The sequence below is a fragment of the Falco naumanni genome, chromosome 7 (genome assembly GCF_017639655.2).
Source record: "Falco naumanni isolate bFalNau1 chromosome 7, bFalNau1.pat, whole genome shotgun sequence".
NCBI lineage: Eukaryota > Metazoa > Chordata > Aves > Falconiformes > Falconidae > Falco > Falco naumanni.
In genome coordinates this window covers 40,108,889-40,136,681 of record NC_054060.1, presented here as the reverse complement: position 1 = coordinate 40,136,681, position 27,793 = coordinate 40,108,889, and the positions used below count along the sequence as shown (strand labels likewise).

Sequence of the window (27,793 nt, the reverse complement as noted above, 5' to 3'; positions counted from 1 at the left end):
TCTCGGCAGTACCACGTATATTTTGCACTGTGCGGCGTCTAGAAGTTAGGGAAAGTCCCTTATGTGCTGACTGGCGCTGTTTGTCCTAGAATACATTGATTTAGGTATTAGAAAAGCGGCACAGCTACACACGCCGTGCCTGTTTACCCCGCCGACGGCCCGCAGCAGAGGAGCGGCCCCGGCCCGCCCGCAGCGCCCCGCGGCGGCTGCCAGGGGAGGGGAGGCCGCGCCGCCCTCAGCGCCCGCTGCGTCGCGTAGCAACGGGCCGCGTCCCCGGTGCAGGCTGTGGCGATGGCGGCGGGACCGGCGCCGAACTGCCGGGTCTTCCTCAACCACCTCGACTCTTACTGCGGCCGCGGCATCGGCGAGGTGACGGCGAGGGGCGGCCCGCAGCTGCCCGCGGTCGCGGCTTCTTCCTCGGCGGTCGCTGCCTGAGGCGCCACCGCCCGTCCGCCCGCCCTACCCGCGGCCGGCGGCGCGGCAGGGAGCCGGGTAGCTGAGGTGACCTAAGCTAGCTGCTGAGGAGACGGACTGAGGGCACGAAGGGGTTAAGATAAGACGGAATAAGAATGAGAGGAGCAGGAGGTGTGGATAAAGCCGGTCGGGAGACCTCGGGCCGCAGGTGATGAGTGTGGGGAGGTGTAACGTCTCGTTGAGGTAACACCTGCCCGACAGGGGCCCGCTTACATCGAGGTGGCCTCAGGGACTCACCGACACCTTCGGCTCTGAGGCACAGGCCAGAAGTCGAGACAAAACATTACAGCTAAGGTTGAGGAGTCTCTAACGTTTTCCCGTTGGAAAGCCGTGTTCTGAGCTACATTACCTATGGTGGGATCAGGGCTAGTCAGAGTTAGCGTCTTCCCAAGATCATGAGAAGCTGTGTAGCGTTCAATATATACTTGCATACAAATGTGTGTCTTTGTATATTGCAGTATTTATCCGGATGTGTTGTTGGGGCATCGCTTGAAAACATAGGAGAAAATGAGGAGGAGGAGGATGAAAATAATTCAGCTGCTGAAGTTTCTGTTAGGCCAAAGGAAGGAGTCTACCAAATAGTGGGTAGCCTTTCTAAACCAGGGAGTACTAAACCATATTTTGCAGAGGAAACTTATACAGTAAGTAAGAGTCTTATTTCAGATTGACATTAGAGAATATTGGTAATATTGCAAGTCATGTAAAATGGCCTGCGTTGATTAAGTGGTCTTTTCTTACTGCTGGAAGCTGTGTATGTATATTTTATTCCTCCTGCTTCTTGCACACTGCTGTGACCCTGCTAGGCCTGATACAGCAAAGAGTAGAAGGAAGGAACTCAGACTCAAACTAGTTTTTTTTAAAAGGATGGTTATGGACAGGACATCATCTATCCTGATGTTCCACAGGACTGCTTTGGTTTTTCTCTCAAAACACACACCTCAAGAACCTCGTCTCCTCTGTGTCTTTTATCTGCATTTTAAAGATTGTGGTGCTGGAATCAAAGTCAGTGTACCCCTTATCAACTATTACTGAAATCACAGCTTTCGCTAGCAGCCATTTGTTCTGAATACCTACTTTTTTGTATAATGTCCAGAGTTCAGTTAACTAAAGGAGGCTTGCTTTTAAGAATGTGATTTCTTATTGCTTGATTTAGTTTTCTGAAACTAAAATTACCTTTGTCTCAAATTGATTATCCAGAATGTCTTCAAACATTTGAAAATTTTGATTTAAACATCTATACAGCTGAGCTGTTCAATCAGAAAATTATGGCTGGTGGTATTTAATCTTAACCACTGCTCTTGCCCAAAGTGTTTGTTGGACATGCTCAAGTGATGCAGACAAGCTGCATTTAAAAAAAAATGACAGGATGCTATTTTGCAAGCCAATGGATATTATTTTGTTTTCTCCATTCTGCCAAGTGATCCTTGTTTGAAATACCTATAAAAGTCATATTTTTTGATACTCACAATTGCACTGAAAATATGAAACCTAAAACACCACTAAAAATTGTACATCTTTTTGAACTATATTAATGCGTACTGTAAATTAGAAGTTTCAGCATTTCATTTACATTTCATCATCTTACTTGTATCTGACAGATAAAGTTTGATATGTCTTATGAATTATTCTAACATCCTAGTGTTAGAAAACTACATTCTATCAGAAAGTTAAATCTTAAAATTAATTTTGGATATTTGTTTTCTTCTTTTTTCTTTTTTAAATGACAGATTCTAACTTCTTTTTTCTCAGGTTTATTCTCGAAAAGAGCTCTTAAGTCACTTGCTTGAGTGTGAGATAGTTTTATATAATATCACTGAAGATGCAAATCAAATTGAGGAAGCAACATGGGCTGCTTCTGGTTAGTATAGCTGTCAACTGGACTGAAAAGTGGTTGCTATACATCCATCAAAATTTACCATAAATTCATAATGAAATTATATGGGATTTATCATTTACTATGATACAAAACTGGGTTATTTAATGGAGAAATGTTGCAAGAATTGTTCAATTAATTAGCAAGGAACCATGGAATGTACTTTAGCATTTATAAGGTAGAGGAGCTGTCATGGAATGGTCCAATACTTTAAATGACATATCTGTGTAGGCAGTTATTTCCCTAAATAACTATCAACCATCGTCTTATCTATTTGCATTAGGAAGTGGGTAGAAAATTTGCTCCTGTGATATTCAAACAATGTTTCAATATTTTATATAATTATTTTAAATATCTTTTGACTAAAAAGTCCAATAAAAAGTACTGCCAACAGTCTTTCTGAAAGTTTCTCCTGACTGTTATATCCAAATTCTAATAGGAATCTGGAATCTTTTTATGTTGACAGTGCAATATTTTTCTTTATATGATAGTTGAACCAAATTATACTTTATAGTATAAATACTTGGACATCATAAGTTACAAAACCCACATTTAGTTATTTTGCTCTAAATTAAGGAAGCTTTTCTGCAATGCTATAGATTTTGTTTAAATAATGAAAAAAAACCCCACTCTTTTATTTTCTTTCAGTATCTCAGCAGTCTAAATAAAGATCAATCATTTCCTAGTATAGATTGTTACTTTTCTTCCCTCTATGATATGTAATTCTGTGAAGATTGTTGATTCCCAATAATCTGACTCTTTATTACTATTGTTTGTCTATTTGTTTTCTTTCCTGATTTATTATCTTTATTTTATAGCAACCTAAATAAAGACTTTTGCTTAAAAATACATATCACATAGAACATTATGGTGTAAATGGCTATATAGGACCTTTATATAAAAGCAAAAATACAGTTTGAGTAACACAGTTTAGAATCAATCAAATCCTTTGCTTTCATTTAACAGCTCTACATACAGAAATAGAGTATTTTGCAACACCAAAGATATTCATCCTCATTTCAACAATAATGAGCTGGGCAAAAAGCAAACCCCCTGACCCTGTAAGTAATACGAAAACATTAATTTCTTTTTAACTGAATATTTTCATTTAATGGAAAATACTCATTAAATTCAGTTAAAGTATTTCATGCTTCATATATACTTCAGAATAGCTAATAAAGTTAGTGTCAGAAGTGTGGTTTTTCTCATGATATTTTCACCATGGACCACTACTTACTGCCAATATTGTTAAATTTATTCCACTGGACAGAGAAGTTTAGGCACTGGGTTACAGTGATATAGGCACACAGTAGGCACTGCTTGGACAAGAAGACCTATGCTAACCACAATATGCGCTGTTCTTCAGTTACAAAAAAAATTCCACATTTACTACTTATTTAACGAAATACATATTTAAATCAGTGTATAGAAAGATAATAGATAGATCTTTATATGTGTTAGGTATTGTCAGGAACCAGGTGGGATGCTTTTTGTACATATGTGTATGATATTGCAGTTCTCAAATTTAGTGTTACAGAAATAGAGTTTTTCAAGATTCTGTAATACTATATATAAAAACTAATGGGTTTTTTAATGTAAAAAGTAGTTAAAGTCTTTTACTGTGAAAATTGAACATTGACAGTTTCAAAATACTGAACCTCAAGTATCAGCATCAAAAATTTTAAGAATTTCAACTGAAAACAAAGTTAAAACAGATTAAAAAATATTTTTAAGAACTTATTTTAATCACCTAAGCCTTTAAAAATTGTTATGTTTTAAGATATGTATAACAGTCACATTTTTCCCTTCATAGGAAGATCCTAATATTCCTTTTACTGATGAAGATTATCGCAGAAGAAAATCTCATCCTAACTTTGTGGAACACATAAATGCTGAAAAACTCATTCTCAAACTTGGGAAAACTGTATGTAAAGAACTGTTTTATAAACATAGGTTGTTTGGTCTTCTTACTTAGAGCATCTCCTTAGTAATGGAAATTACCAACAATCTGAATAAATTTTAGGAGTGTGTTACTCTCTTGATAGATAGGGACAATATCAATTACTAATAAATTATCAAGTATAGAGAAGACTATAATGCCTTTTGAAACGTAAGTGTCTACATAATACAAATCCTAAAATCTATCCTTTTTCCTTAGGTAGTGAATGAGATAAATGCTTGTCTTATTGAAAAAATAATAATGTTTCATTGGTTGTATCAGAGAGAATTAAGCTGGGGCCTGTGTGGGGAGAAGCTTAAGGATGAAAGCCTGTAGGGGAAAGGGATATTAGTGTAGCTTTACAGTAAAGCAGCATTTTTCAATTATAGCAAGCTATGTTAATATTTTAAATACATAGATGTTCTGGCCACACCTAGCATGTTCCTGGATAGTTTGTACTTTTGAAGCAGAGGGCTTATTGACTTCCATTCCACACTATAATCCACTTTAAAATCATGGCCATAAAGCTGACCCAGAATAACTGGCCATAAAGCTGACCCAGAATAACTAGAATATGTTATCACTTTATCTGTGTTTTAAAATCACTTCCTTCAGCTTTGTTTGTTTCAACATGATTAGGCTATTAAATTTACTAGAGAATAGACCATGCCTGTCTTTGTATTTAAGAGCTATTACTAAATAAATACCAACAGCGTCTCAGATGGTGCTTCACAGCTCAGGAAGATTGGTGCTCTTGTCATTAGTGATGGGGTACTGTGGAGGTTAGGAAAGAGAACTGGAGGACAAATACATTGTATGATGAAGGTATCATTTGGTCATTCTTTGTGCATTAGCTGTCTCCCATAATAAATACAGTGTAATTGCAGAAATTTATCAGGCTAATTATGGAGGGGGAAAAACCTTTACACTTCTCATCTTATGCCTTGCTGAGAAAATAGTACTAGAAATTACATTCTATTCTAATATCGGTTTAATAGTACAGAATGCTAGTAAAATTTGGTTTACAGCTTGAAAAATCAGTGGTAATTGTTCTTATTTTTACTGTACTAACATGGAGCTATAAGACTATGGAATAACTTTCATACTTGTGATGTCAGAAACATGGAGACTGTAAACAGTGTCCACGAAACCTTGCAATAACTTCTGCTACTACTAACACCCAGACGAACTATTGACTTAATTTTTCTGACTAGTCCAAAGCACTGAGTCACTATGTAACAAAGGAATTAATATAATTAGCTTCTAAATGTTTGCCAGGCTTGAATGTCCAGCAGTACATGATAAAACAACTTGAGTATTTTCAACACATGCCTCTTGCAGGCCTTTCAAAAGGAGTCCTTTTCCTCCAGAACTCCAGGGGCAGCATCAACAGGTATTATTACCCCTGTCTAGTTCCTGTCAGCACCTTGGAACAGAAAGGATGCAAAGCATCTGTTCTTCCCAGCAGATACATTAACTTCCTGTGGTGGCTGGAGACTTCTGGATTACTGTTCTTATTCATTTTTAAATTCAGTGGCATCGAGGGAATGTGCTATCTGTGAAAGAAATGACAGTGTTACCACTGCCTGCAAAGAGCTCAGCAGGGGATACTAGGATTCAGCAGCTGTGTCAGTCACGCAGAGATCTTGCACCAATAGGAGGGTCTCTTCGCCTTGGTAACTGTTCAGAGTCCAATTTAATGGCTGTTCTTGCTTAAAGCAAGATGTCACCTCCAAGTTAGTGTACCTGTCACCCATATTTTGCTTGAATTTCAACAAGCTGTGAGCTAGAAGTCTCTGCTTTTTACCCTAGCAGTTTTTTACCTTTACCTTTGTGGCAGGGCATTCGGGTTGTGTAGCTTTTCTCAGAAGTTGCTCACTCTCAGGTCCTGCCAAATTCAGAATCCTTGGAGAAACATCTGTCTACTACAGACTTCACCTCCCAGCCCTGTTGCCAGTGGCATTACAATTCCTGAATAATTTAGACCTGTTTCCCACTTCAAGCATTTTATTAGAATTAAATTAAAAAGCCAAAAAAAAACCAAAAAAAAAAAAAACCAAGGAAGCAAGCAAACAGAACAATCGAAGGCTAGAGCTGACTGCAACAGCTAGAACGTGACATCTAGTGGCTCTAATGAATATTACACAGGAACTTGAAGGTCTTTACCCGTGAATAATATGCAGTGTGTAACTGGAGCTGGCCTAATACTTGCCTTACTTTTTGAATAAATTCTATCCAAGTCGTCTCAAGTAGTACCTTCTTACTAAATAGATATTTTTAGAGGTCTTGAACCTGTTTCAGAGGTTTGTATTTCAGTGAAGTATAGCACGCAGTGCTGAACTGTAGTTTGTCTCCTCAAGTGGCTACTGTAGAAGCTATTGTAAAGTGAATGGAAGAAAATCCTGTTTGTTACATTCTTCTTAGGGAAAAAGAGAAATAGCACCTCCTGTGCTTTCACAAGAGCTGGGTTTTTCCTGCTGGGAGATGGAAATTACAGCATGTGTTCTCCTGCAGCATGTTTGCAGTCTGTCCAGCACAATCCCAGGAGCTGGCTGCTTTTAGGGTACACGCAGTTTTTTATCATGGTATTTCCCAAGTCAGCCTAAGTGTGGGAGCTTTTCTGCTATCAGTAATGTCTTCTAATTTTAATGTTTCTCGTGATTACTAACAAGTTGTTGCATTCAACTGAGTTGCGATAGATTTTATTGCAAAATTTTATTTTGTAAACAGCCATACAATACACTGATGTTGTAACTTGTCATCCCTTTATATGATGCTTTGATTATATAATCATTGGCTAACAATGTTCTTCATTTTATGTTTCTGAAATATTGTAAAGATGATAACGAAAGATGCCTTCCCCATCCCTCCCCCCTCCCCCCCCCCAAAAAAAAAAGTAGATCCCAAACCTGGACATTTATTCCCTAAATGCAGGCTCATTTACATAGTATTAGTAGATATAGAATGTCTACGATCTTTACAACATAAGAATTATTTCAAATATTTGTTTCACTTTAAAAAATTTCAAAGTGACTGGTCCTAATATAAAAGATTTTCTTGAAAGTTTTTCTCCTTAAAGATGGTTTTTGAAAAAATGTTTTTTTCTCTTTATAGCCATCCTCAACACTGATACAAGCAGTGACATTATACATGAACAGGCAAGCAGGACAGGCAAATTTATGGCACTATGCAATAATGGTCAGCAAAAAATATGGGTTGATCCTGGTGTGTGGTTAGGAAAACACTTAGATAGTTCACAGAGTTTCAATTTTTTTTAATTGTCTATTAAAATGAAAGTAAAGCAACAGTAAAATCATTATACACAGCATTTCCCACTTCTTTAGGCAATCACATGCAAACATAGTGCAATTAAACGTGATAGCTTAAATGAATTTCAGAGTTATTTTTCTTGAAAACAGAACGCAGACACATGAGTTATCCTGTTCATTTAATTGATCTACATAACTTCCAAATTTTTTAATTCTTAATTTTTTTTTTAGAATTTTAGTTCATATGTAGACATGTAATTCTGATTGAGCGATGCTTTTTTGGAAGGAAATATTAGCAATATGACTTATGAAACTACAGGATATGCAACAATTGGTCTCACTACAAATGTGAAGTGATATAATTTACACACGTTGTATATTTAGTACACAAGTACTCAAGTTTCAGGGTAAGCTAGTATGCCATTTGCAGTACCATAGTTTTATAAAAACGTTCTTGTTGATTTTACTTCACAGAACAAACATAAATTTTCAACTTATGTTGTTGCCTCAGGACTTCAATATGGAGCTGAGGAAGGAGTCTTGCACTACTTTTTTAAGGTAGACATCCAACTATTTTTGAAGGGTCATTTCATTTCTAGGGGCAAACCACATGAAATCGAATGCGTTTTTAGTAGATTTGGTGCCATAAGCTTAATGCTTTTGTGAACAAGACTGGTTATCTGATCCCTTCGAAATGTTTTAGCTACAGTGGAAGTGTTTTCCACTTTTTTGACTCTATGTGTATTTTATTTTTTTTCCATAGTTTTTGAGCAGTATTTCCATATGTACTTTACAGTGAGAACTTACCTGTCATATCAATGGAATCAGGAAAAATGTCGGTCTTCTCAACATTATGTTCCCTTTTTTCCCAAGCATTTCTTTTGTTTGGGATACAAAATAACATTTGTCAAGATCAAAGAATATTCTTTTTTAAAAAAAAAGTTTCTTGTTTTAGTAGGCTGCAGTCAGTATTTCTCAAGAATTGTTTCCTTTATTGCAGTTCCATTAATCATCCAAGCAACTGAATATATAAATTTGCCTAGTAAACAAATGCACCATTTTTTAGCTCTAGTTAAAAGTAACCTTTTTCTCCTCACTTTATTCTCTGTATTTTCAGATAGGTTGGCTTAGTGAGAGTCCTGCAATACCTGTTTTTGGAGATGGAAACAATTTTATTCCAACCATTCATATTCTTGATTTAGCAGCGTAAGTAAAAAAATATATCCCCTGAACAATAATATATACCTAGCTAGATAACAAATCCATATCTACTAGCGAGTACTGAGGCTTTTAAATTTGGGTGGGTGGGGATGGGTGGGTTTAGGAACACTCTTTGACCCTTTTTACTGATTCAGAGACTTCCATTTCTTTAGTACCAGATATGCTTTCTGGAAACCTTATCTGACTGTTTCACTGGTGTTATGCTTTTAAGAAATGTCTAGCAATGCTCAATCTAGAGTGTGATACCAGTTAACTTGCACAGAACTGGAAATGGATCGTGGACTCTACAGTAGGCTAAGTTAGTATCTTCTACAAGTGTTGCATTTTATCCTTTGAACTTCTTTCCAAATAAAACATCTAGCTGTGCTTCTTTATTAAGGAAAATATATATGAAAATGTCATGGTGTGAAAAGTTCTGCCAAATTTTACAAACTCTGTACTGTTTCTGAAATGCATTTGACAATGAAAGCCCAGTATGTTTATCTAACTACTGGCCCTGACTGTACTTGCCGTGTTTCAGAGTGTTACAAAATGTAGCAGACCATAGGCCAAGGACTCACTACATACTTGCAGTAGATGCATCTATGCACACTCTTCAAGAATTAATAAAGGTAAGAGATTTGATATTTTTTTTCCAGATATCTTTAAGGTTTTAAAAACTATAAGTTTTACTGAAGTAGAAGTTCATTGGTCTTTCTGAAGTGTCTTGTGTGCTAAATTACATAGAATTTTTTTTTTAAATCCTCCAAGAGTCCTGTCCTTTGAACAAAATACATTACTTGGACCTGATTTTGCAGAACCTTTGCAGTATTACCATTAACTTTAGAAATTTTACTTAAGAAGGTTCTGGTGAATTGTTATGGGGTTCAGAGTACTGTAATTAGACACTCAAAATCGTAAAGATATTTTTCCCTTCATTTTGTAGGAAGGTATCTCGTTTTTCCAAGCATTTTGAAATTAAGTCTAGAAATAGTCTGGATGACACTGTTGAACTGCACACTGGTAGTGAGAGTCAACAAATGCAATATAATAGGAGACTTGCTCATGTCAATTGAGCAGATGTTACTTAAGGACCAAACATAACAGCCCAATATTTTTTGGTTGTGTCAAAGAGTGTTTCATGGAAGAGTGTGTTAGGGAGCTCACAAGAAGATGCAGCCTTTGTTTTGGTTCAGGTAATTATCCAGGGTCTCACTGAAAAGTTAATAGTTGAAGATCCATTGTATGTAAGTGACCATAATGCAATTAGTCAACATTCCTATGGAAAAACCAAAGGTCAAAATAACATTTGCAGCCATGGTCAACCATAAGAAAGAGCGTTATATAAAAATGAACACAAAAGACATTTAAAATACTAAATACTTATAGGAGAAGTGTAGAAACTATTGAAACTTACATTTTTAGCCATATAGGCCCTTGTGTGCTACTTATTAAGAAAAGTTTAGGAAAGAGAAAATTAAAATTAGCATGGTTAAACTATAGGTTGAGGAAAATAAGATGAGAGACTTCAAAAAGTTATGGTTATGTCCAGGTGAAGAAAATAGAATAGAAAAGATCATGAAATCTGGCAGTGTCGGTGTAAAATACTTGAAGATCAACTATTAGGAAAGACTTAGAATGAATATATTTTTTTCTAGAAATTAAAAAACAAAAAGCCTGACAGAAAATCTCTAGGTCAAATTGATGATTATGGTATAAAAGGAGCACTCAGAGCAGACAAGGCCATAGCAGAGATGCTTTGCATTAGTGGATGGGTAAGAACTTGGAGGCATCTTTATGCTTCAGGATCTCTTTGTGGATAACTTGTTAGAGGATCTGTATAAAACGAAAGTTACTGTAGAAAAGATTGTAGAATGAACTGACCAAATGAACACTAAAAAACCACCAGAGTCTGATGGTATTTACTGAAGAGGACTGAAATAGCTCAAGGATGAAATAACTCTGAATTGCAAATTCATACACACAATCTGCTGTTTAGCGTTGTCCTGGCACTTGAAGACTGGAGGATGATAGATGTGGTGCAGATGTAAAAAGAGATGTTCCTGAAATGTTTTGGGAATTACAGGCCAATATGCCTAATAACATTGGCTAATAACTAGGTACATTATTAGACATTATAATAAATTACATGCATTAAAGGACATCCAGATACATATGGTCCATTTGCGAAGAGTCAATGTGACTTTGTAAAATATTTTCCCAATAAATACTTTACAAAAAAGTACTTTCAGATACTTTGGAAACCTCCTGAAGTTCTTTAATGTGACCAGCGAATGTGGGTAAGGCTGAACAAACTGATGTAGTCTACTTGAATTTCCCAGAGGCTTTCAAAGAAGCACATCATGAAAAGCTGTTTAGAAGCAGCTAGGCACCCTAAGAAAAGTGGTTGGGTCCTTTTGTGGGTATGTTCTTGTTTAGAAATGAGAAATAGAGGGCAGGAATAAGTGAACAGTTCTTGGGGAGATGGGAAGTTGCCAGTGGGGGAGTGCTGGAGAGGGCACTACAGGGAGCTGTACCAGCCCAGGGGAAGACTGGAGAGGTACATGGGAGAGAAATACCTTGAAAGTTACTTAAATATATAGCAGCTATTTCTAGTTTAGGAAATCTTTGACTTGAAAGTAGTTGAAGATTAGAAAAATATTTTGAAGGAGTATCATATGCTTTTCCCATTCTTACTTTCATTTAGGTGTCCACCAATTGACATTGTTGGAGACAGAATGCTGGAATATATGTAGATTTGATCTGATGCTCTATATCAAACGTTTATGATTTTATGGAATCTAGCAGAGGTTTTAATTATTTCAAAGTGCTATAGGAGTAAATAACAATTTCTGTCTAACAATGAAATGAAAATGTTATATGGAGAGTTATTGGTGGTGTTGATCTAAAACCCCTTCCTGATTATTAACAGAATCAAATACATCAAGAACCTGAAGAGAAAGTGCTGGCAAATAAAATAGGTCTCCAAATAGGTCTTGAGCAGTAGGAAGCTGTATGTACATTTAAGAGCTTTGGAATACTTTTCTTTGGTTTTGGGTTGTCTGTTTCTTGGGGTTTTTTGTGTGTGTGTTTTGTTTTTTTTTAATTTCAAGTGCTAGAGGGGAAGTGGTATATAGCAAAACAAAGCCGTTGAATACTAACATTAAAGTTAATATATTGTGCTTTGATCTGTCCATTTCAAATCAGAATACTGGTTTTTCAGGTGTAGTATAACATAAAATGTAAAGTATATATTTTATCCAGAGAAATCCTGTTCAATTTTTTCTAAGTATCTTCTTTGGTAAGTGCATTTTTTTCTTGATAGTGTATCAGTAAAAATATTGGACCAGGAAAAATTGAGAAGATTCCAAAAGAAAATGCATTCCTGAGCAAAGAATTAACGGTCAGTACTTTTCTTCCTTTTACTTAAGAAAAGAATGTAAACTGAAAAGTATAATATCATTAAATAGACGATTATTTTTTTTCATTTAATCAGAAAACTATAGCTCTAAAACATGTCTAAAAATATGTACCGTGAGTTTAAGTTTAGAAAATAAACAAACTGAAATTTAACCATCATAGAACAGACTATTTTAAGGAGTTACAGCCTGATTTAGAAAAGCACTGATGTCACTGTTGCACTTAGCATACTGGAGCACTCTAACAGAACCTACACAAAACGATAAAAATAAGAAAAAAATTTAATAACGAGGTGCTGCTAAGGCTGATGATCATAGGATACAACAATTATGTTGTATCCAACTATTTATCTGGGAGAAACTGTTCATAGGAAAAATAAACAAATTATAACCAGGTAGTTGTAAGATGGTACTTGATAAATTTATGAAAGAGGTTATTCCCCAAAATTATATGAAACCTTTGCATTGTACAGAATAATTGTTTAACATTTCATGTTCTAATAGATCATGAGAATACTCAGGTACAAATACACATTGAAAAGGCTCATATTTTTAAAAAGCTTAAAATGTCTGTTTTGCTTTTTGCACAAACCTTCTTTCCCTATGCCTTAATTCTTTCTATTCTCATCCCTCCATTCTAGCCTATAGTTTAAGCTAACAATATTCACATGCATAACTTAAGCCTTTGCTCCTTCAGCAAATGCATTTGGATATGTTGTTTGTGAACCTGCGAATGGAATCTATGTTTCTGAAAGAGACTTTCAACATTAAGTGGGTCGCTCAGGCAGGACTGGTGGAGAACATTGAACAAATCATCAAGGAATACAAGCAAAGTCGAGGATTACTGGTAATGGTTTGGTCTACGCTATTTTAAAGTGCACCTTCCTTTTTTTTCCCAATAGAAATGGTTATATAAACATAAGCTTTAATTTCTTTGAGTAAAAATACATGAAAGACTGATATAGATGCAAAATAAATGAACACGAAACCTGAAAATCAAAATGAAGAAGTTAAAAAAGAGGGGATATTAATTAAAACAAAAATCATTAAATTGTATTTCTTTTATGCATAAACCTGAAACCCTGTAAATGCAAATAAGCTTCCTGATGGAGAAGCTGCTGTTCTGAAAGTAATTTCTGTATACCAGATACAGCATTCCTGGTATATTTTGCTGCAAGAACACAGTAAGTGTATCTTTTGTTTAAGTTTTTTTATAATAGTCTCTAGTTAGGCAAGTATTTTGTGTCCTTCGTCATATTTAGTGAGCCAGGATGTTCAGTTGCAACGTAGATTTCATTTTACCCTGCTCTGTTTTGTAATGAAGTGAGTAACTTTGCTGTTTCCTATGTTAGTTTAATATTTAGAACTTCTGCATTCAAATGTATGAGCAAGGTTAGTGAAAGGTGCAGAAAAATGGTTGCACACATTGAAGTATTTATTGGCATGATAAAGCTGTTCAGCATGTTTAAATCTTGTTCAGACTTTGAACAAGAGTTCAGGAGGTATAAAACAAAATACAACTACTATCATTCAAGATTGTTTGTTAAAAGTCCCTGTGTACCTCTGAAAGGATTATCATATCAGTGTTTGGGTTAAACTCCTGCGTCTGAGTACATATGCATCTAGTTCAAAAAATTCGGTACAAAATATAGACATACCATGTGGCAAGGAGAGTGAAGGCTGGCTAGAACTCTGTCCCTGTCACTATTAAATTTGCAGTTTGCATCATCAGATTTACTGAATTAAGATAGGCATTTAATGATGTATGATTTTGAGTTTGTTGTATAACATATTTAATAAGCATATACTGGAATATTAATTACATTTACTCACCCACAGGCTAAGTAGGCTGAAATGAGAAATGGCTAATATCTTGCAATTGTAATGGAGCTGAAATTTTTTAGGTCAAAATAACCATTGTGATGATAGCAACTCTACCTCAGTCGGGAAATCGAGCTTTGGCATGTGTATAGTAGAATATCTACCACCTCATTCCAAAATTCACTGTGTCCTATCTATAGGATTGTGTTTCATCTCTTTTGATCATTCAAACACTAATAGTGCCGCTATAAGTTGGTTTGCAGGTCTATTAAATAGAAGCGTGCTTTTTCTCCAGTGGTAAAGTTGTACATTTAAATTAAGTAACTGTGTTACTCAAAGCTTGTGGATGATATAGGAAATATTCAGTGAGAATTAAATGAATAAAACAAAAATATATTTTCAGTTTTAATTATTTTTGTTATTTCCTGTTAGTTATGGTAAAAAGATTGTTCCTTTTACATAAAACCATCTGTATTATTTGAATGATGTTACATTTTTATCTTTTTTTTTATTCCCCTAGCCTCTCAAAGTTTGTATTCATGGTCCTCCTGGGGTTGGCAAATCTACCATTGCTGAACAGCTCTGCAAATACTACAAGCTACATCACATTAAGATAAATGATGTGATTTCTGAAACAATAGCAAATCTGGTGTGTTGCTGTTTTCTAATATTGCTATTATTTTAATTTCTGTGGGTTTATAATGTTTGGCACAATTTAAAAATTAGTCTGAATTCCATTATTTTAGAATGGAAATATCTTTTGACTTACTGATCACCTCTGGGGGATGCACTGAACTGATTTTAGAGATTAAAGGTGGTTGCTCAGTAACTCACTGTCCAGGAGCATATGTAAAATGAGTTGTTGAATTACTATTTTTTTTATTACATCTGTGTATAAAAGAAATTTGGCTATGGAATTTCTGAGCCTATTTATATTTTGGTTGTTGTGGTCAGGAGAAAATTGTGGCTCCTAAAGAACAGGACTCTGACAGTGTGGAAGAAGAGGGAGAAGACAACAAAGAGGACCAGGGTAAAAATGTAGAAGCAGCACACAAGTTATTAGCTGGAATAAGAGAAAGCATGGAGCAGAATGCAGGTAGGAAATACAAAGTACTATGATGGGATTTAGGTAACTAGTGTGACCCTATGCAAATGGAAAATCAAGAAATAAATCTGTGCTTTAGAACTTTTACTTCCTATTAAAAGCAAGAATCATGCCCTGTCCATTTGTATATACCTTATTTAAAAATCGAATACAATGTTTTACAATATACATTATATACCTTGCATATTAAGTGTGATCTGTTTTTTAAATATTGTGATACTTTTTTAGTTGTAGAAGTTCCATCTTCCTACTTCTTCATACATTTTCTATAATTCTTTTTAGTGAATTAAGTTGATATTTAAATAGCAACGATATACTCAGAAGCATAAGAATCTTGGCCAGATTTTTTTAAAAACAACATGTTTTCTTCTCAGAACAGGGAGCATAATTTATCTAATATAAAGTAAAAAGTGGGTGAAGCATATCTTTATCAAATTTGCAAAGCAGAAAAGTATTCTAGTAAGAAAAAGAATTAGTGCATTGTCATATGAGATTGTGTGTTTTTTTAAAGTACTTTATACCTCATTTTGGCCATCGCTAAAAAGTGAATAGTATTTACTGAAGCCTGTAAAGAATTTTAAAGTTTGGAGATTGAAAAAGGTCCAATAAATTGCTGTTACTGAAAAGTACTAATTATCTTCTATATATGATTAAAGTCATGTCGGTTTTGACTTAGTGCTTAAAATTTTCCATGCGGTATGAACCCCTTTTAAACTGCATTCTGTCACTAAATATTTACCTAATTTGGATCTTGTGATCTACAAAGCAATGGACTTGTAACGCAGCCAGAAGCTTCCGTAATGAGATCTATAGCAGCATCTCTTCTGCATGCCTTGATTTGTTGTTTTAAATAATAAAGCCTTTTAAATTAGTAACATATCTTTATGATTACAACAGTTTATAAATATTCAAGACTTTTAAAAGCCAAAGCAAACTAAAGTAGGAAACTGGAGTCAATGGTTTGGCCTGGCAAAAGGATAAAAAATCAGGTCAAACCAAACTTTTTATTCTCACATGTTTGCTCAACAATGTTGGACAATATAATAAACCACTTCATATCTCAATCTATTAATCTTAAAATGAAACTAGTAAAACCTATCTCATGTTTGTTCTGCCAGACTATCTTTAAGTCTTACTGTTAGTTGTAAATAGAAAATGATTGCTTTGTCTCATGTTTTTTCTATAAATATTTCTTTGCTGCTTCTATTAACACCTGATTGCATTTAAAAAAAAAACCCAACTAATTTCATGTTTACTATCTTTGAAGTTCTAATATTTATATCCTTGTAAGCGCAAATGTCATCTTATTTTATGGCTACACATTTATATTCCATAGATCACTGACAACATGTAATTGTACAAATAGTAACTCAAAATACATAAATTTTTTAGAGTCTAAAAGAAGTTTCACTGATAAATGAATGAAGATGTTAGTAAAATAATTTCAAGTGTCTATTTTCCATAAACTAGGTACCTATTAACCTTCTCTGTGTCTTAGGCCATCTAGATGATCAGTATGTTGTTAAATTTGTGAAGGATAAGCTCAAATCTATGCCTTGTAGAAACCAGGGATATGTTTTAGATGGGTTCCCAGAGACATATGACCAGGCAGAAGATCTTTATAATTGTAAGTACCGCTGCCTCTGTTTTTATTGCTGCTTTTGTTTTTATCGCTGCTAATACTGTCATTATCATTACTATTCTCAGCACCGTATTAGTTGAAGTGCATCAGCACTGTAATGACTGCAGTGCAGGAGCGAAACAAAGATGTTTTCACATGATGCTTAAAATGTAAGAAGCATTATAATGCACCTTATTTAATTTAAGCACAAGACAGTTTTCAGGCTACCTTTCCTGGCAAAGTACTGAGTAAATGCACAAATATGGAGGATGCTTGTTCTGTGTCAGTCAACTCTACCCAAGAAAGCTCTAAGAATTTCTTCATAATATTTAAGGGCTGCTTAATAAGGGGATCCACCCAGTGCACCAACATGTTTTATGAGCCAGATTGGAGTGGGTATATTAGATCAGCTACATTAGCTATGACTCCAGAGGAACTCTGTGACATACATTTCAAATTGTGAGCAAGGACTGTCAATGCATTAAGACCATCTCCAAATGTAAATTACATCATGAGTTTTGAAGGAAAACAGTCTTCTTCAGTTTAATAAACTGAGCTGTAAATTAATCATGCTCAGTTGATGCTCTTCAGGCAGTTTTACTGACTATTCAGAACAGCAGACGCTTAGCAGCAGAAACCATTTTAACCGTAATACTGTAAAAAATTTCTACTCAGTGTTCCAAGCCTTGCCTCTGTTTTTGGTAGAATGATGTACTTGGCAGGAGGAGAGGCCAGGGTCAGGACAGCAGTTTTAGAATTGGACACATCTTAAAATTGTGTGTGCATGCGCATACTTCTGCTGTGTAGGCTAACAACTATTAGTGTCCCAAGGCAGAATTCTGTGATGGCTGGCAGCATGAATTACTTACTGAATTCTCTAAATTGTGTCCAGGTTAGATTAATTTCCAACAACTAGTATAATTGGAATAGATAAACCTGTGTTTGTACTGGGCACATTTTTGGCAAATATAATTATATTGTTGCTTCAAATGAAAATGTCAATAATATTTTTTTGTAGTGGAAAGTGAAGATGAAGAGGAAGAAGTAAAAGGCAAAATAAATAAATGTGATAAATTAATCACACCTGGTAAGTTTGATAGATTTCTCTTTATATAAACTGGGGAGTTTTCAAGTACTGCTGCCACCAACGAGAAGTTGAAAATATCATTCCATCTGTTCATATTTAATTTAACATAAAATAAATATCTAATTCACATAATGCTGCTGCCTTCTTATTTTAAAGTGAGCAGTTAATCAAAAAGGAAGGTTTTGGTTTGGTTTGTGGGTATTTTATTCTTTCTCTTTTTTTTTATTTTTGTGAAAATGCCATCAATTGCTGGCTAATAACAATAGTAGTGGCTGCCTTTGTTGTGATTACAGCAGCTATTAATGGAATAAAAATGACCTCTTGAACTTGGCATATTAAAACCCCATAAGTTTATCCTAGTATGATCACTTGAAAGATCTTACCAAACTCACTTTAATACATCAGTTAAGTTGGGAATTAAAATAGAGTGGTTTCCCTCCATGCAGAAATGGCCTCAACCTGGTGTTTTCACTATTTTGATTTCTTTGGAAGTTTTGATTACATTCAAACAATACTTTTGGCATATTTTGCATTACAAGATGTGTACGGTTAGATAGTATAAAGGTTGACTATCTCAAACGATTAGTGTTTCTTTCAGTAAATTATAATTTGCTGGCTTCAGTGGAAGTGAAGAAAATTCAGAACTTTCTGAAAAATTCCTCAGTCCTTGCACTTACGTGAAGGGGACAGATGTTTGATTTAAAAAGCAGGCTTCTACAAGTTTGTAACCACTTATGATGATTTCTGAAGTAAATATTTTCTGTTATTCATAAACAAAACCACTTTTACCCACCATGTCAAAAGAGGAAATGTGAATGAATTATTATGATGGGCTGGAGAAGTACCACTTTTTCTCCCATAACAAGGACTTCAGGCATGGGATCTCTTTTAAAATACCTTCTCAACCTTGGACAAAACTTGTTTTAGAAAACAGAATGGTTCAGGAAGGATTTATGTTAATTTGGGAAGGCTTTCTTGTGTTTGTTTTGGGTTATTTTGAGGTTTGTTGGGTGGGGAGTGGTGGTGTCTGTGCTTGATTCTACAGATTTCTCTGTCTGGAAATTTGCTTCCTGGCTTTGTTAAATTAATGGGTTTCAGTAGTACTGAGTAATGTTATTAGTAGAAATATCAGCATATATTGTGATAAATTGTATAAAATCATATATAATAAATACAAATTGATTGCTGAATTAATAAAATACTGCAAGATTCAACTTAATGAAAATACACATGTGAGATTTTTGATGCAAAGAAAGGAGATGGGTTTTTTATGGATTTTTGAAAGATTTCTGGTGTTACTGTGTATCGATAGCACTAAAATAACATTGGCACTAATTTTTGTGGCATGTGGTGACATAGTATTTTTAATGTACTATTTGATTATTTAAAAAAAAAATTCAGCAGATACACCTTTGTGAGATTAAAAATCACAATACAGAGTGATAACATTTGATGATTTGACAAACAAGTGAGTTGTTAAATTTTTCAGCGTTACTTGCTGCTTTGGCTGCATTCATAAGATTTTTTTTTCCTCCTAAACTTATTACATGTGATGGTTGTACGATAGCTTTGTCAGAAAATTTGAACTGTGCTGCATTGCTGCTGTTAGGATTTTTGTACTGCTTATTGCAGGAATAGTCTTGTTGATAGTGCTATGAAGAATTTGGCAAAATTTGAATATGTAGCTTCTTTACAGATATGTCTCAATATTATTGGACTGCTCCATCTGGAGAAGTTGAATATAAGCATTTGCTAATTAAATTCGCTGTGAAGATATACACAATTCACATCTATTTATGTTCAGTTGTGGTTTAAAAGTTATTATTAATGCAAAATAGGTAAGAAAGAGGAAAAACAATAGATCAGTGCTGATAATGTGTTCTTCTTCACAGAATTTATTATTTCATTGACTGCATCTGATGAATTCCTTATAAACAGAATAATAAATCTGCCAGAGAGAATTGTTGCTGGAACTCATTATACCCAGGACCAGTTCCTGCAATCTCTGAATCTCTTCAGAGAGTTAAACACAGATGATAAGACAGTTCTCAACTATTTTGATGAGCTTGAAATACATCCTCAGTTTATTGGTATGAAATAATAACATTAGTCTATAAAATATGAATTAAAAATTGTTGTTATTACAAATGTAACATTTGAGAATATCATATAGTAAGTGCACATATATAAATATTTTTAATTAATGTTGAAGGACACATATACAACAAACATTTAATTGTATACCTGCAAAAATATCTGTATAGTCATAAGGATTCTGAATTGTTGTCATACAGTTAGCTGTTTTTAAAAAACAGGGGGGTTAATTGTTCATTTGTATAGGCTAAATGTTCGAAACAATTTTCTGATTCAGGTTACAGACCTCTGCACTGGCATCCTTCCAGATTGGTGTAATAGTATATTTTCATGGACTTTCAATATTAGATTTGCTTATATTTTTTCTTCAGACTTATCCTCAGATAACCATGATAATATATAGGTCATCTGTAAATGATGAAGCATGAAAGAAAATTATTAGATCTTAAAGGTGGAAGGCTAGGACTGAATCTGTTTTGCTGTATACCTGTATGTGAGAAAATTTGTCTGCCCTTACTATCTAGAAAACTGTGATCACTGGAAAATCTTGAGAAGATTATAGTAATCTGATTATTCAAAACCAGTGAGATCAAGTTGACAGCATTCTTAAGAAAAATGAGGGAGGGTGTATCTTCTTAGGGAGGGGGAGAAAAGGCAGATCAAAGGGAAAACCCTGCAGCTAAAATCAAACTGCTGATATTTGGAATGTCCATTTGAGATGAGTTATGAGAAGTTAATTGTTAAACAGTCTCAGTTGTAACTGATTTCGTAAGTTGTTGGGTTTTTTTATTTAATATCAGTCATGGAGATTATCTTGAGAATAATACCACACAAGTTTGTTAGTAAGTGTAGCAGTGGAAAAAACAGTGTTTTAGTATAATCATTTTAGAATTGAGGTAATTCTGCTACAGGATGTAAATGTAAGAAACATTAAGTATTAAGATCTGATGCCATCAGTTGGTTATTTTCTTACCTTGCACACTTCTGGATACACAAGTAGTAGCACTGTGCAAGAACAAGTTTTATTTTGCTGGGGACTATGAAGTGTTTACTGCTTGATAGAATATTGCTAGGAATTATTCCCAAAGATTACTCTTAAACTCTAGTCCATTTCAAATAAGGAAATTCACTGGCCTAGTAATTTTAATTATTGAGGTATCACAACTATGACCTTCAATGACATCCAGATGATTCTAACATTCCGTTTATAGTGTTGATTTTCATTTTCAGAGGAGCTTTGTCTTTATGTCCTGTTTATCTCAGGAACAGTCTCTTTACCTATATTCACATCGCTGATTGTTACCCACCAAACTATGCAACCATACCTCTTTCTGTTGTAAAATGGCAAGGACAGATTAAAAAGATAACTTCCGTGAGCAACCTTCAGCTCTGCCAATACCCCTTCATTCTAGTTGATGTTCCAATTGGTTTATCAGATCCATAGAATTAAATAATGTCAGATTTAAGCAGAGTGCCAACTGCTTTCTCAGTCACATTCTGAAGGAATTTAGTGGGGAATGGTTAAAAAATTGTGCTTGATTTGTTAAATATTGACTGAAATTAATCCTATCTTCCACCTTAAATTTAGAAAATTGTAACATATGGCCTTATGGATTGCTTTTATGATAATTATTTTTTCTGAGTCTGAAGTACGATCAGTACAAAGGAGTGGGCTTCAAGATTCTGGAAACCCTACTTTGCTACAATGACTCACTGCATGAAGTCTGCAAGTCAGTTATATTGTGTCTTGTTTTTCTCATCTGCAAATTGGGAGTGGTGACACAGGCATATTAGATCATCCACAAAAAGGCATGTTAAAGTGGTAACAGCAATTTCCTTCAAAGACCTTAATTTATGAACTCCTTTTCTGGTGATCTTTCCTTTCAATTAGCAACAGTGATAACCTAATTTTATATTTAAAAGTTATTTATTTTTGAGGATAAATGTAGATAATTATGATTTCCTTAATATTTGCACTGTAATCTCCCTTGGCCATCAGAAAAAAATACAGTCTTTGAGACCTCAAATTCAGTGTTGTTAGAGTTCTTAGCAGTATGAGTTCTCTAAATGACTAGAGAAGTGGGTTTGCCCTGTATTTTGTATTTACAGGTGTAGCTAAAATTGCAGAAACAAAGGACTCCTTGAAGTAGAAAATGTATTATTCCTTTAATATGGAATACCTGATATTTTTTTTTGAAGGAGAAGCTGTAAAAGAAACTTTATCATGTAGAATTATGGTAGGTTTCTCCTCAACTTATTAGCAGAGTTTGGACTTCAAGACCAAGTCACAAACATTTAAACTCTTGCAGTAATGGTGTTAGTATTGGACAGCTGTCTTCTGTCTGAATTAGTGATTAGAAAGAAATGGGAAGCATGCTTTGCCAATGGCTTTCAAAATAACTCCATAAAGCAGAGGACTGTGGAGTCAGGACTATTGGAGTCTCATCCAGATTCTCTGTTCTAGTTGTTCTGGGTTTTCCCCTTCCTCTGCTTGGTCTCCTTATCCATTTCTGTACCTTTAAATTTCCAGTCCCTTACCACTGAACAAGCCCTTTACCCCTGTATTTTCTGAATACCTGAAATACTCACTTTTACTCTTTTCTGTGTATATTTCTATACGCTTTCTGCCAGATGCCTCCCCACACTGAATGCATATAAAACCCAGAAAGCCCTGAGGACAGTCCCCATTGTTCTGTGTTTTTTCTTTTCCTGCCTTTTTTGCAATTTTAATACCCAACTAGCCTCCAGCAATTAAAATGGAGAAGGAATGAAAGAGAAGTTCTTGCTCAGTCTTTATGGTCCTGTAGATATAACACAGTAAGAGTTCAACTAGATAGGTCTGGGTATTTGTAAATGTGTGTAAGTGAAAACTGCAGTTTGTTGCCAAATCCTAGCAACTTATTGTGTAACCTGCAGGGGAGATGGGGTCAAAAGCTGATGGGTTTATGCACCTGGATAAGTTGACAAGTTGATTACATTGGTGGCAGGAACATCTCTGATAGCTGAATGACCTAATTTTAAAGTTTTGAAATCCAGGCAAGCTGAAATGGATAAACAGAATCATTGTAAAAATTATTTTAATAATTTTCTCCCTTACATCATCTTAAAAAGACAGACTATTTTAGCTGAAACTAGTAAAGAAAATCAGATATATAAAGCTTAATTTCGTGTAGCAAAAAGTTAGCATCTATAAGCAACTGAAAACAACATTTTATACTTGAAAATGTAAACAACATGAACACTATATATATTTTTAGGTCTTGCAGTTATTTACTAATGTCCATTGATAACTGATAAAAGTCATGCAAAGTTCTCTCTTGTATTGTTTAAAAGATGTAGCAAAATTTGAAGATCCTGAGAACAGATTTATCATAAAAGAGATCATCAAAGAAATTGGGGAACCTCGGAATTATGGTTTAACAGATGCAGAAAAGGAGAAATTGGAACGCAAAGCAGCTGAAGAATGCCTTGTCAGAGAAGCTCAAGAAAAAGCTGAACGAAAGCGTAAAGAAGCTGAGGAGAGGGCTGAAAGGATGGCAAATTGGGAAGAGTGGGTAGGTTAATACATAGTTTTAGGAATCCATTATTTATGTGTTTTATATGTCTTCCAGCAATCTGCTATGTAAATACACTTGGAAAGTGCGGCATAAATTCTCTAGTTCCTTATATCCTATTTAGATCTTATTTAGAGTATCTTCACAGTGCTTTTTGAGGCTGAACCTAAAGAATAGTATCTATTTGATTACAGACATAACTTTTTTTTTTTATGTTGGTATCACTATGTCTTTCAAATACTTTCATGATACTCTTCTTGTTCTTGCTGTACCATAGCTCTTTTATTTTACCATTCCTAAATATGTACTATGATCAATGGTGATTTTCCATAACCATTTTTCTAGGACTTTTGCATTTCGCTCACTTTACTTCTAAGCAGCTCACCAAGTCTTAATTATCATGCCTTTCAAACAAGATTTTTAACTCAACACTGGTCAATATTCCAGTATGCATCGCAGAAAGGTTTCTGAGCCTGCAAGAGAAACACCTTTGAGAGCTGAGTCCTCACTGCAGAGAACTATTTGATGCAGTCTGAAGGATGCTTTTTTAGTGCTAATACTCGAATAAGTACTTGGTATTTAGGCTACTCGACATCACAGGATTTGCACAAGTTGCTTTTTCCCTATTTACTTTGCCACACCTAAGAACATTTTAAGGAAAGAATGTGAAATGCATGCTGTAATAATGTTCTTGTTCACACCCAAAGTCAGGTTGTTTCACCAGAAGGCAGTTCCATTGTCTTTAGAGCTATTTAAACCCAAACTAATCGTTTCACAGTGAAATTCTTTTCTTACATTTGAAGGCCCATAAACATCTTTGGGGAAATAATACACAGAAATTACTGACTTTTAATGAAGCATTTGCATTGCTCTGATGTTGGATCGTAAATATGTTTTGTTATCTCTATGCTTATTTACAGCCTCATTCAACGTTAAATAGCATTTTGTACTCACTGCAAGCTTGTCTAAAATATCAGTAAGGGTAGTTAACACATTTTTAGCTATATTCAATCCAAGACCATCTAACTTCCAAGAGCAAATTGCATTATTTAAAGCTAAAGAAGGTGTTTAAATAAAATGTGTACTTAAGTTTATCCTTTTAAATAAGCAGACATGTAGGAAATCTAAGCGACTATTCATTTGCCCTTGAGACTGTAGATTAGCTGCTGTCTCTGAGTAGTGACCAAAGACCACTTACTTGCAGGATTTATTAGCACTCCTGAATTAAGTGAATAAGGTAAGTATATTTTCCAGATTTTGGTATGTTGTTTTTACCTGAACATTGTTTTTGTGTTGAGTTTAGAAAAGCAGTCTCAGACTATCACTGGCTTTCTGTATCTATATATGACTCATGCTACTGATGAATAAAATGAGAGAAGAGAGGACAATAAAAATGGTTTTGAGTAAGGTCTGGCTAAAACTACTGAAAATATGCATGCTATTAAGTGCTATTAACTGGAAGAAAGAAAAACGTGCAGCAGTTTTATTTCCCTACCCCTCCTACTTTTTGAGTGTAATCATTGTAATTGATTTAACCTGAATTCAGGTATAAATTTAGATGGTATATAGAGATTTTATTTACGGTGGTTTTAGTCTATTTAACTCTCATCCCCCTCAAAAACTAGCATACATGAAATAGAAACAAAACACAGCAAAGAAACCAAATCCAAAACAAATAAACAAAAAAAACCACAACACAATTTAGTTATTTAGAAACTTGGGTTTGTCTTCTGAGTAAAAATATTCTCCTCACTCCCCAGTTCGAAGAACTCTCAAGAAACTGTCTGCATTTGCAATAGTACTAATTTTTAAAGTAATACAGTGTATTCCAAGCATTTCACCAAGTATCTTGTGGAAGCAGGAGCCCCGGAACACTTCAGAATAAGCCCCCTTTTAGGAGAAATCTTTTTTTTTTACTAAGGAGATTATTTCAGTTGTCATCGTGTTCAATTCTTTGTCCTCAGTGTGTCGTGTGCTTGAAATGTAATAAATAGTACATAGTTTTTCCTGCAGAGTTGTGAGTTTTAAAGTTCTGTCCACAGCTTCTAACACTATTTTTTTTTTAATTCAGGGTACCATTATTATTTAGTCATGTGCTATTTGGTAGACATTATAAACCTTATTCTTTGTGATTTTGTTCATTATTTATAGAATAAACATATGGAGGAAGTGAAAAGACAAGAACAAGAGTTATTGGAGGCTCAGTCCATGCCACTACGAAACTATTTAATGAAGAATGTCATGCCAACACTTATGCAAGGGATAACTGAATGCTGTAGGATCAGGCCAGATGATCCAGTTGATTTTCTGGTAAGGTGATTACAATTTTTTTTTTCTTAAATATATTTGAATATTCATGTACACCCAAGGAATCTCTGTTAACATAAGGATTTAAATTCTTTTTTGTCACTGTCATGGTAACAATTAATTAATGGTTAGATCTGCAATTCTAGTGAGCATTAATGAATGTGAAAATTAAAAACCTACTGAGTACTCTTCAAGATCAATTGATACTGTGTATCAAGTAAGGGCATAATCCAGCTTTGCTAAACAGTAATAGGACAAAAAATCAGTAGTAGAATCTGTTTCTCTTTGGTACATGCACCCTGCACATCTTACCGACCCTACCAATTCTGCTGTGACACAGAAGCCTGCAGAAAGGGGGGACATCACTCTCCACCCTGCTTATGCCCCTCTAGGCACAGCAGAACACATTTTTGTAACAATGAATGAAAGCAAGCTCTTTGGTAATCCCCCTCACAATACACAGATAAATTGAGTAAATCCTGTAAGATATTCATAGGGCAATTACAGTTGCAAAGGACCTCAAAAAGTTATCTACTTCAACTTTTGGCTGAAAGCAGGGACAGCATTGCATTCAGACAAGGATTCAGATGCTGTGAAGTTATTGTTGTACCGCTGTTCTTCCTGCACATCCTAAGAAAATTAACAAGCTACCACAGTTTTAATGAAAAGAAATATTTTATAGCCAAGAAAAAGCTTAAAATAATAGCATCAGTATTGGGTCCCACTAAGGAACGTTTAATTGTTTTAACCTTTTTGCTTACTGATGTGTGACAACTACCTGTAGCTGCAGGAGCATGAGATCTTCCCTACTAACTGCCTAATTTTTAGAGATCGGTATTATCTACTTCTCTGGGTCCAGAAATCAGGCCCTAGCATATAGTCTACAATTTTCCATGAAGTGACAAATACTTTCATAAATGGCTCACTTCCTTCTCTTGCCACAACACAGAGATGGGGTGACTGCTACCAAGAGGGAGAATGATGTGGGTGGTATTTGGATGTATTTGTGTGGAAGAGGTTTCTCTGACATACCTGTCAGAAATTACATTTTAGATCCACTTAGTTTCTGCAATTTAGTTTAAAGCAAAATTATCCACTGTATTTTTGTTATTTTGTATAAATTTTAAAACGGGAGACTTGAAAATAACTAACTCTGAAACTTTCTATTTATAGGCAGAATATCTCTTCAAGAACAGTCCTGATATCGAATAGGATAAACATTAAATCATAATAGCTGTAGAAATTGTGAAATGGAAAGGGAGAACATTCATTCCTAATGTTATTTTTAAACAAAATACTTAGGTTTCTGAAATTATTTTTGTTTAGAATTATTATGTAATCTCCATTTTTATTTCTCATACTTCATTACTATGTTGTATTGGGGTTTTAATTATCCTTCTACAAAAGTAACATTTACTGCACAGATTAATACATTTACACATCTGTATTTCGTATGTCTGTTTGAAACTGTGAACCATAGGAATCTTCTCTCTCCAAAATTTTCTTCCTGTTTTTTTTTTTCAGTTACACTTTCTATTTAAGCAATATATTCTTGTTCTGATCCGTAGCAGATGTAGGCAGCTAGCCTGAGAATTTTTTTTTTTAAAGTGTGTTAACTGAAAATGGAAATAAATAGAAGCAGCAAGCTCTCTTATTTCCCCTCCCAGCTACCAAGATGCAGAAAGTCATGCAACATAGTCTTCTTGTGCTGCACTGAAGACTAACTAATAAAGTTTTCCAGCATAGGTATGTCATAAAACCTGTTTTTTTCTTTGCTGTCAAACAAATGGGTGTAGTTCTCATTTAATTCTCTTCACCATTCAATATTTGATACGTTTTTCCCAGATTCTTGAAGAATCTGTACTTTCAGCATGTGGCTGTCATTCCCTTTTTTTTTTTATTGACTTCATATACCTCTCACAGAAACTGTCAAGATTTATGCTTACCGAGCTGAAACTGATAGCGTATTTGGTGTAAAAGAAATACTGGATTTTGTCAAAACAGAAACCAAGGGCCATTTGTGAGAAGGG

The 27,793-nt window shown here is 34.8% G+C and overlaps 1 protein-coding gene across 1 annotated transcript; it reads left to right on the top strand.

Moving 5' to 3' along the window:
* Positions 1-291: 291 nt before the first annotated feature.
* Positions 292-27,366, top strand: AK7 (adenylate kinase 7). Its single transcript, XM_040602559.1, has 18 exons — positions 292-369; positions 933-1,115; positions 2,224-2,332; positions 3,314-3,408; positions 4,161-4,271; positions 8,030-8,113; positions 8,673-8,761; positions 9,297-9,387; positions 12,081-12,158; positions 12,872-13,021; positions 14,516-14,644; positions 14,950-15,091; positions 16,599-16,727; positions 17,740-17,808; positions 19,701-19,898; positions 23,236-23,456; positions 25,608-25,766; positions 26,937-27,366. The coding sequence occupies exons 1-18, from the start codon at positions 292-294 to the stop codon at positions 26,973-26,975; spliced, it is 2,154 nt and encodes a 717-aa protein (XP_040458493.1). The 3' UTR covers positions 26,976-27,366.
* Positions 27,367-27,793: the final 427 nt, after the last annotated feature.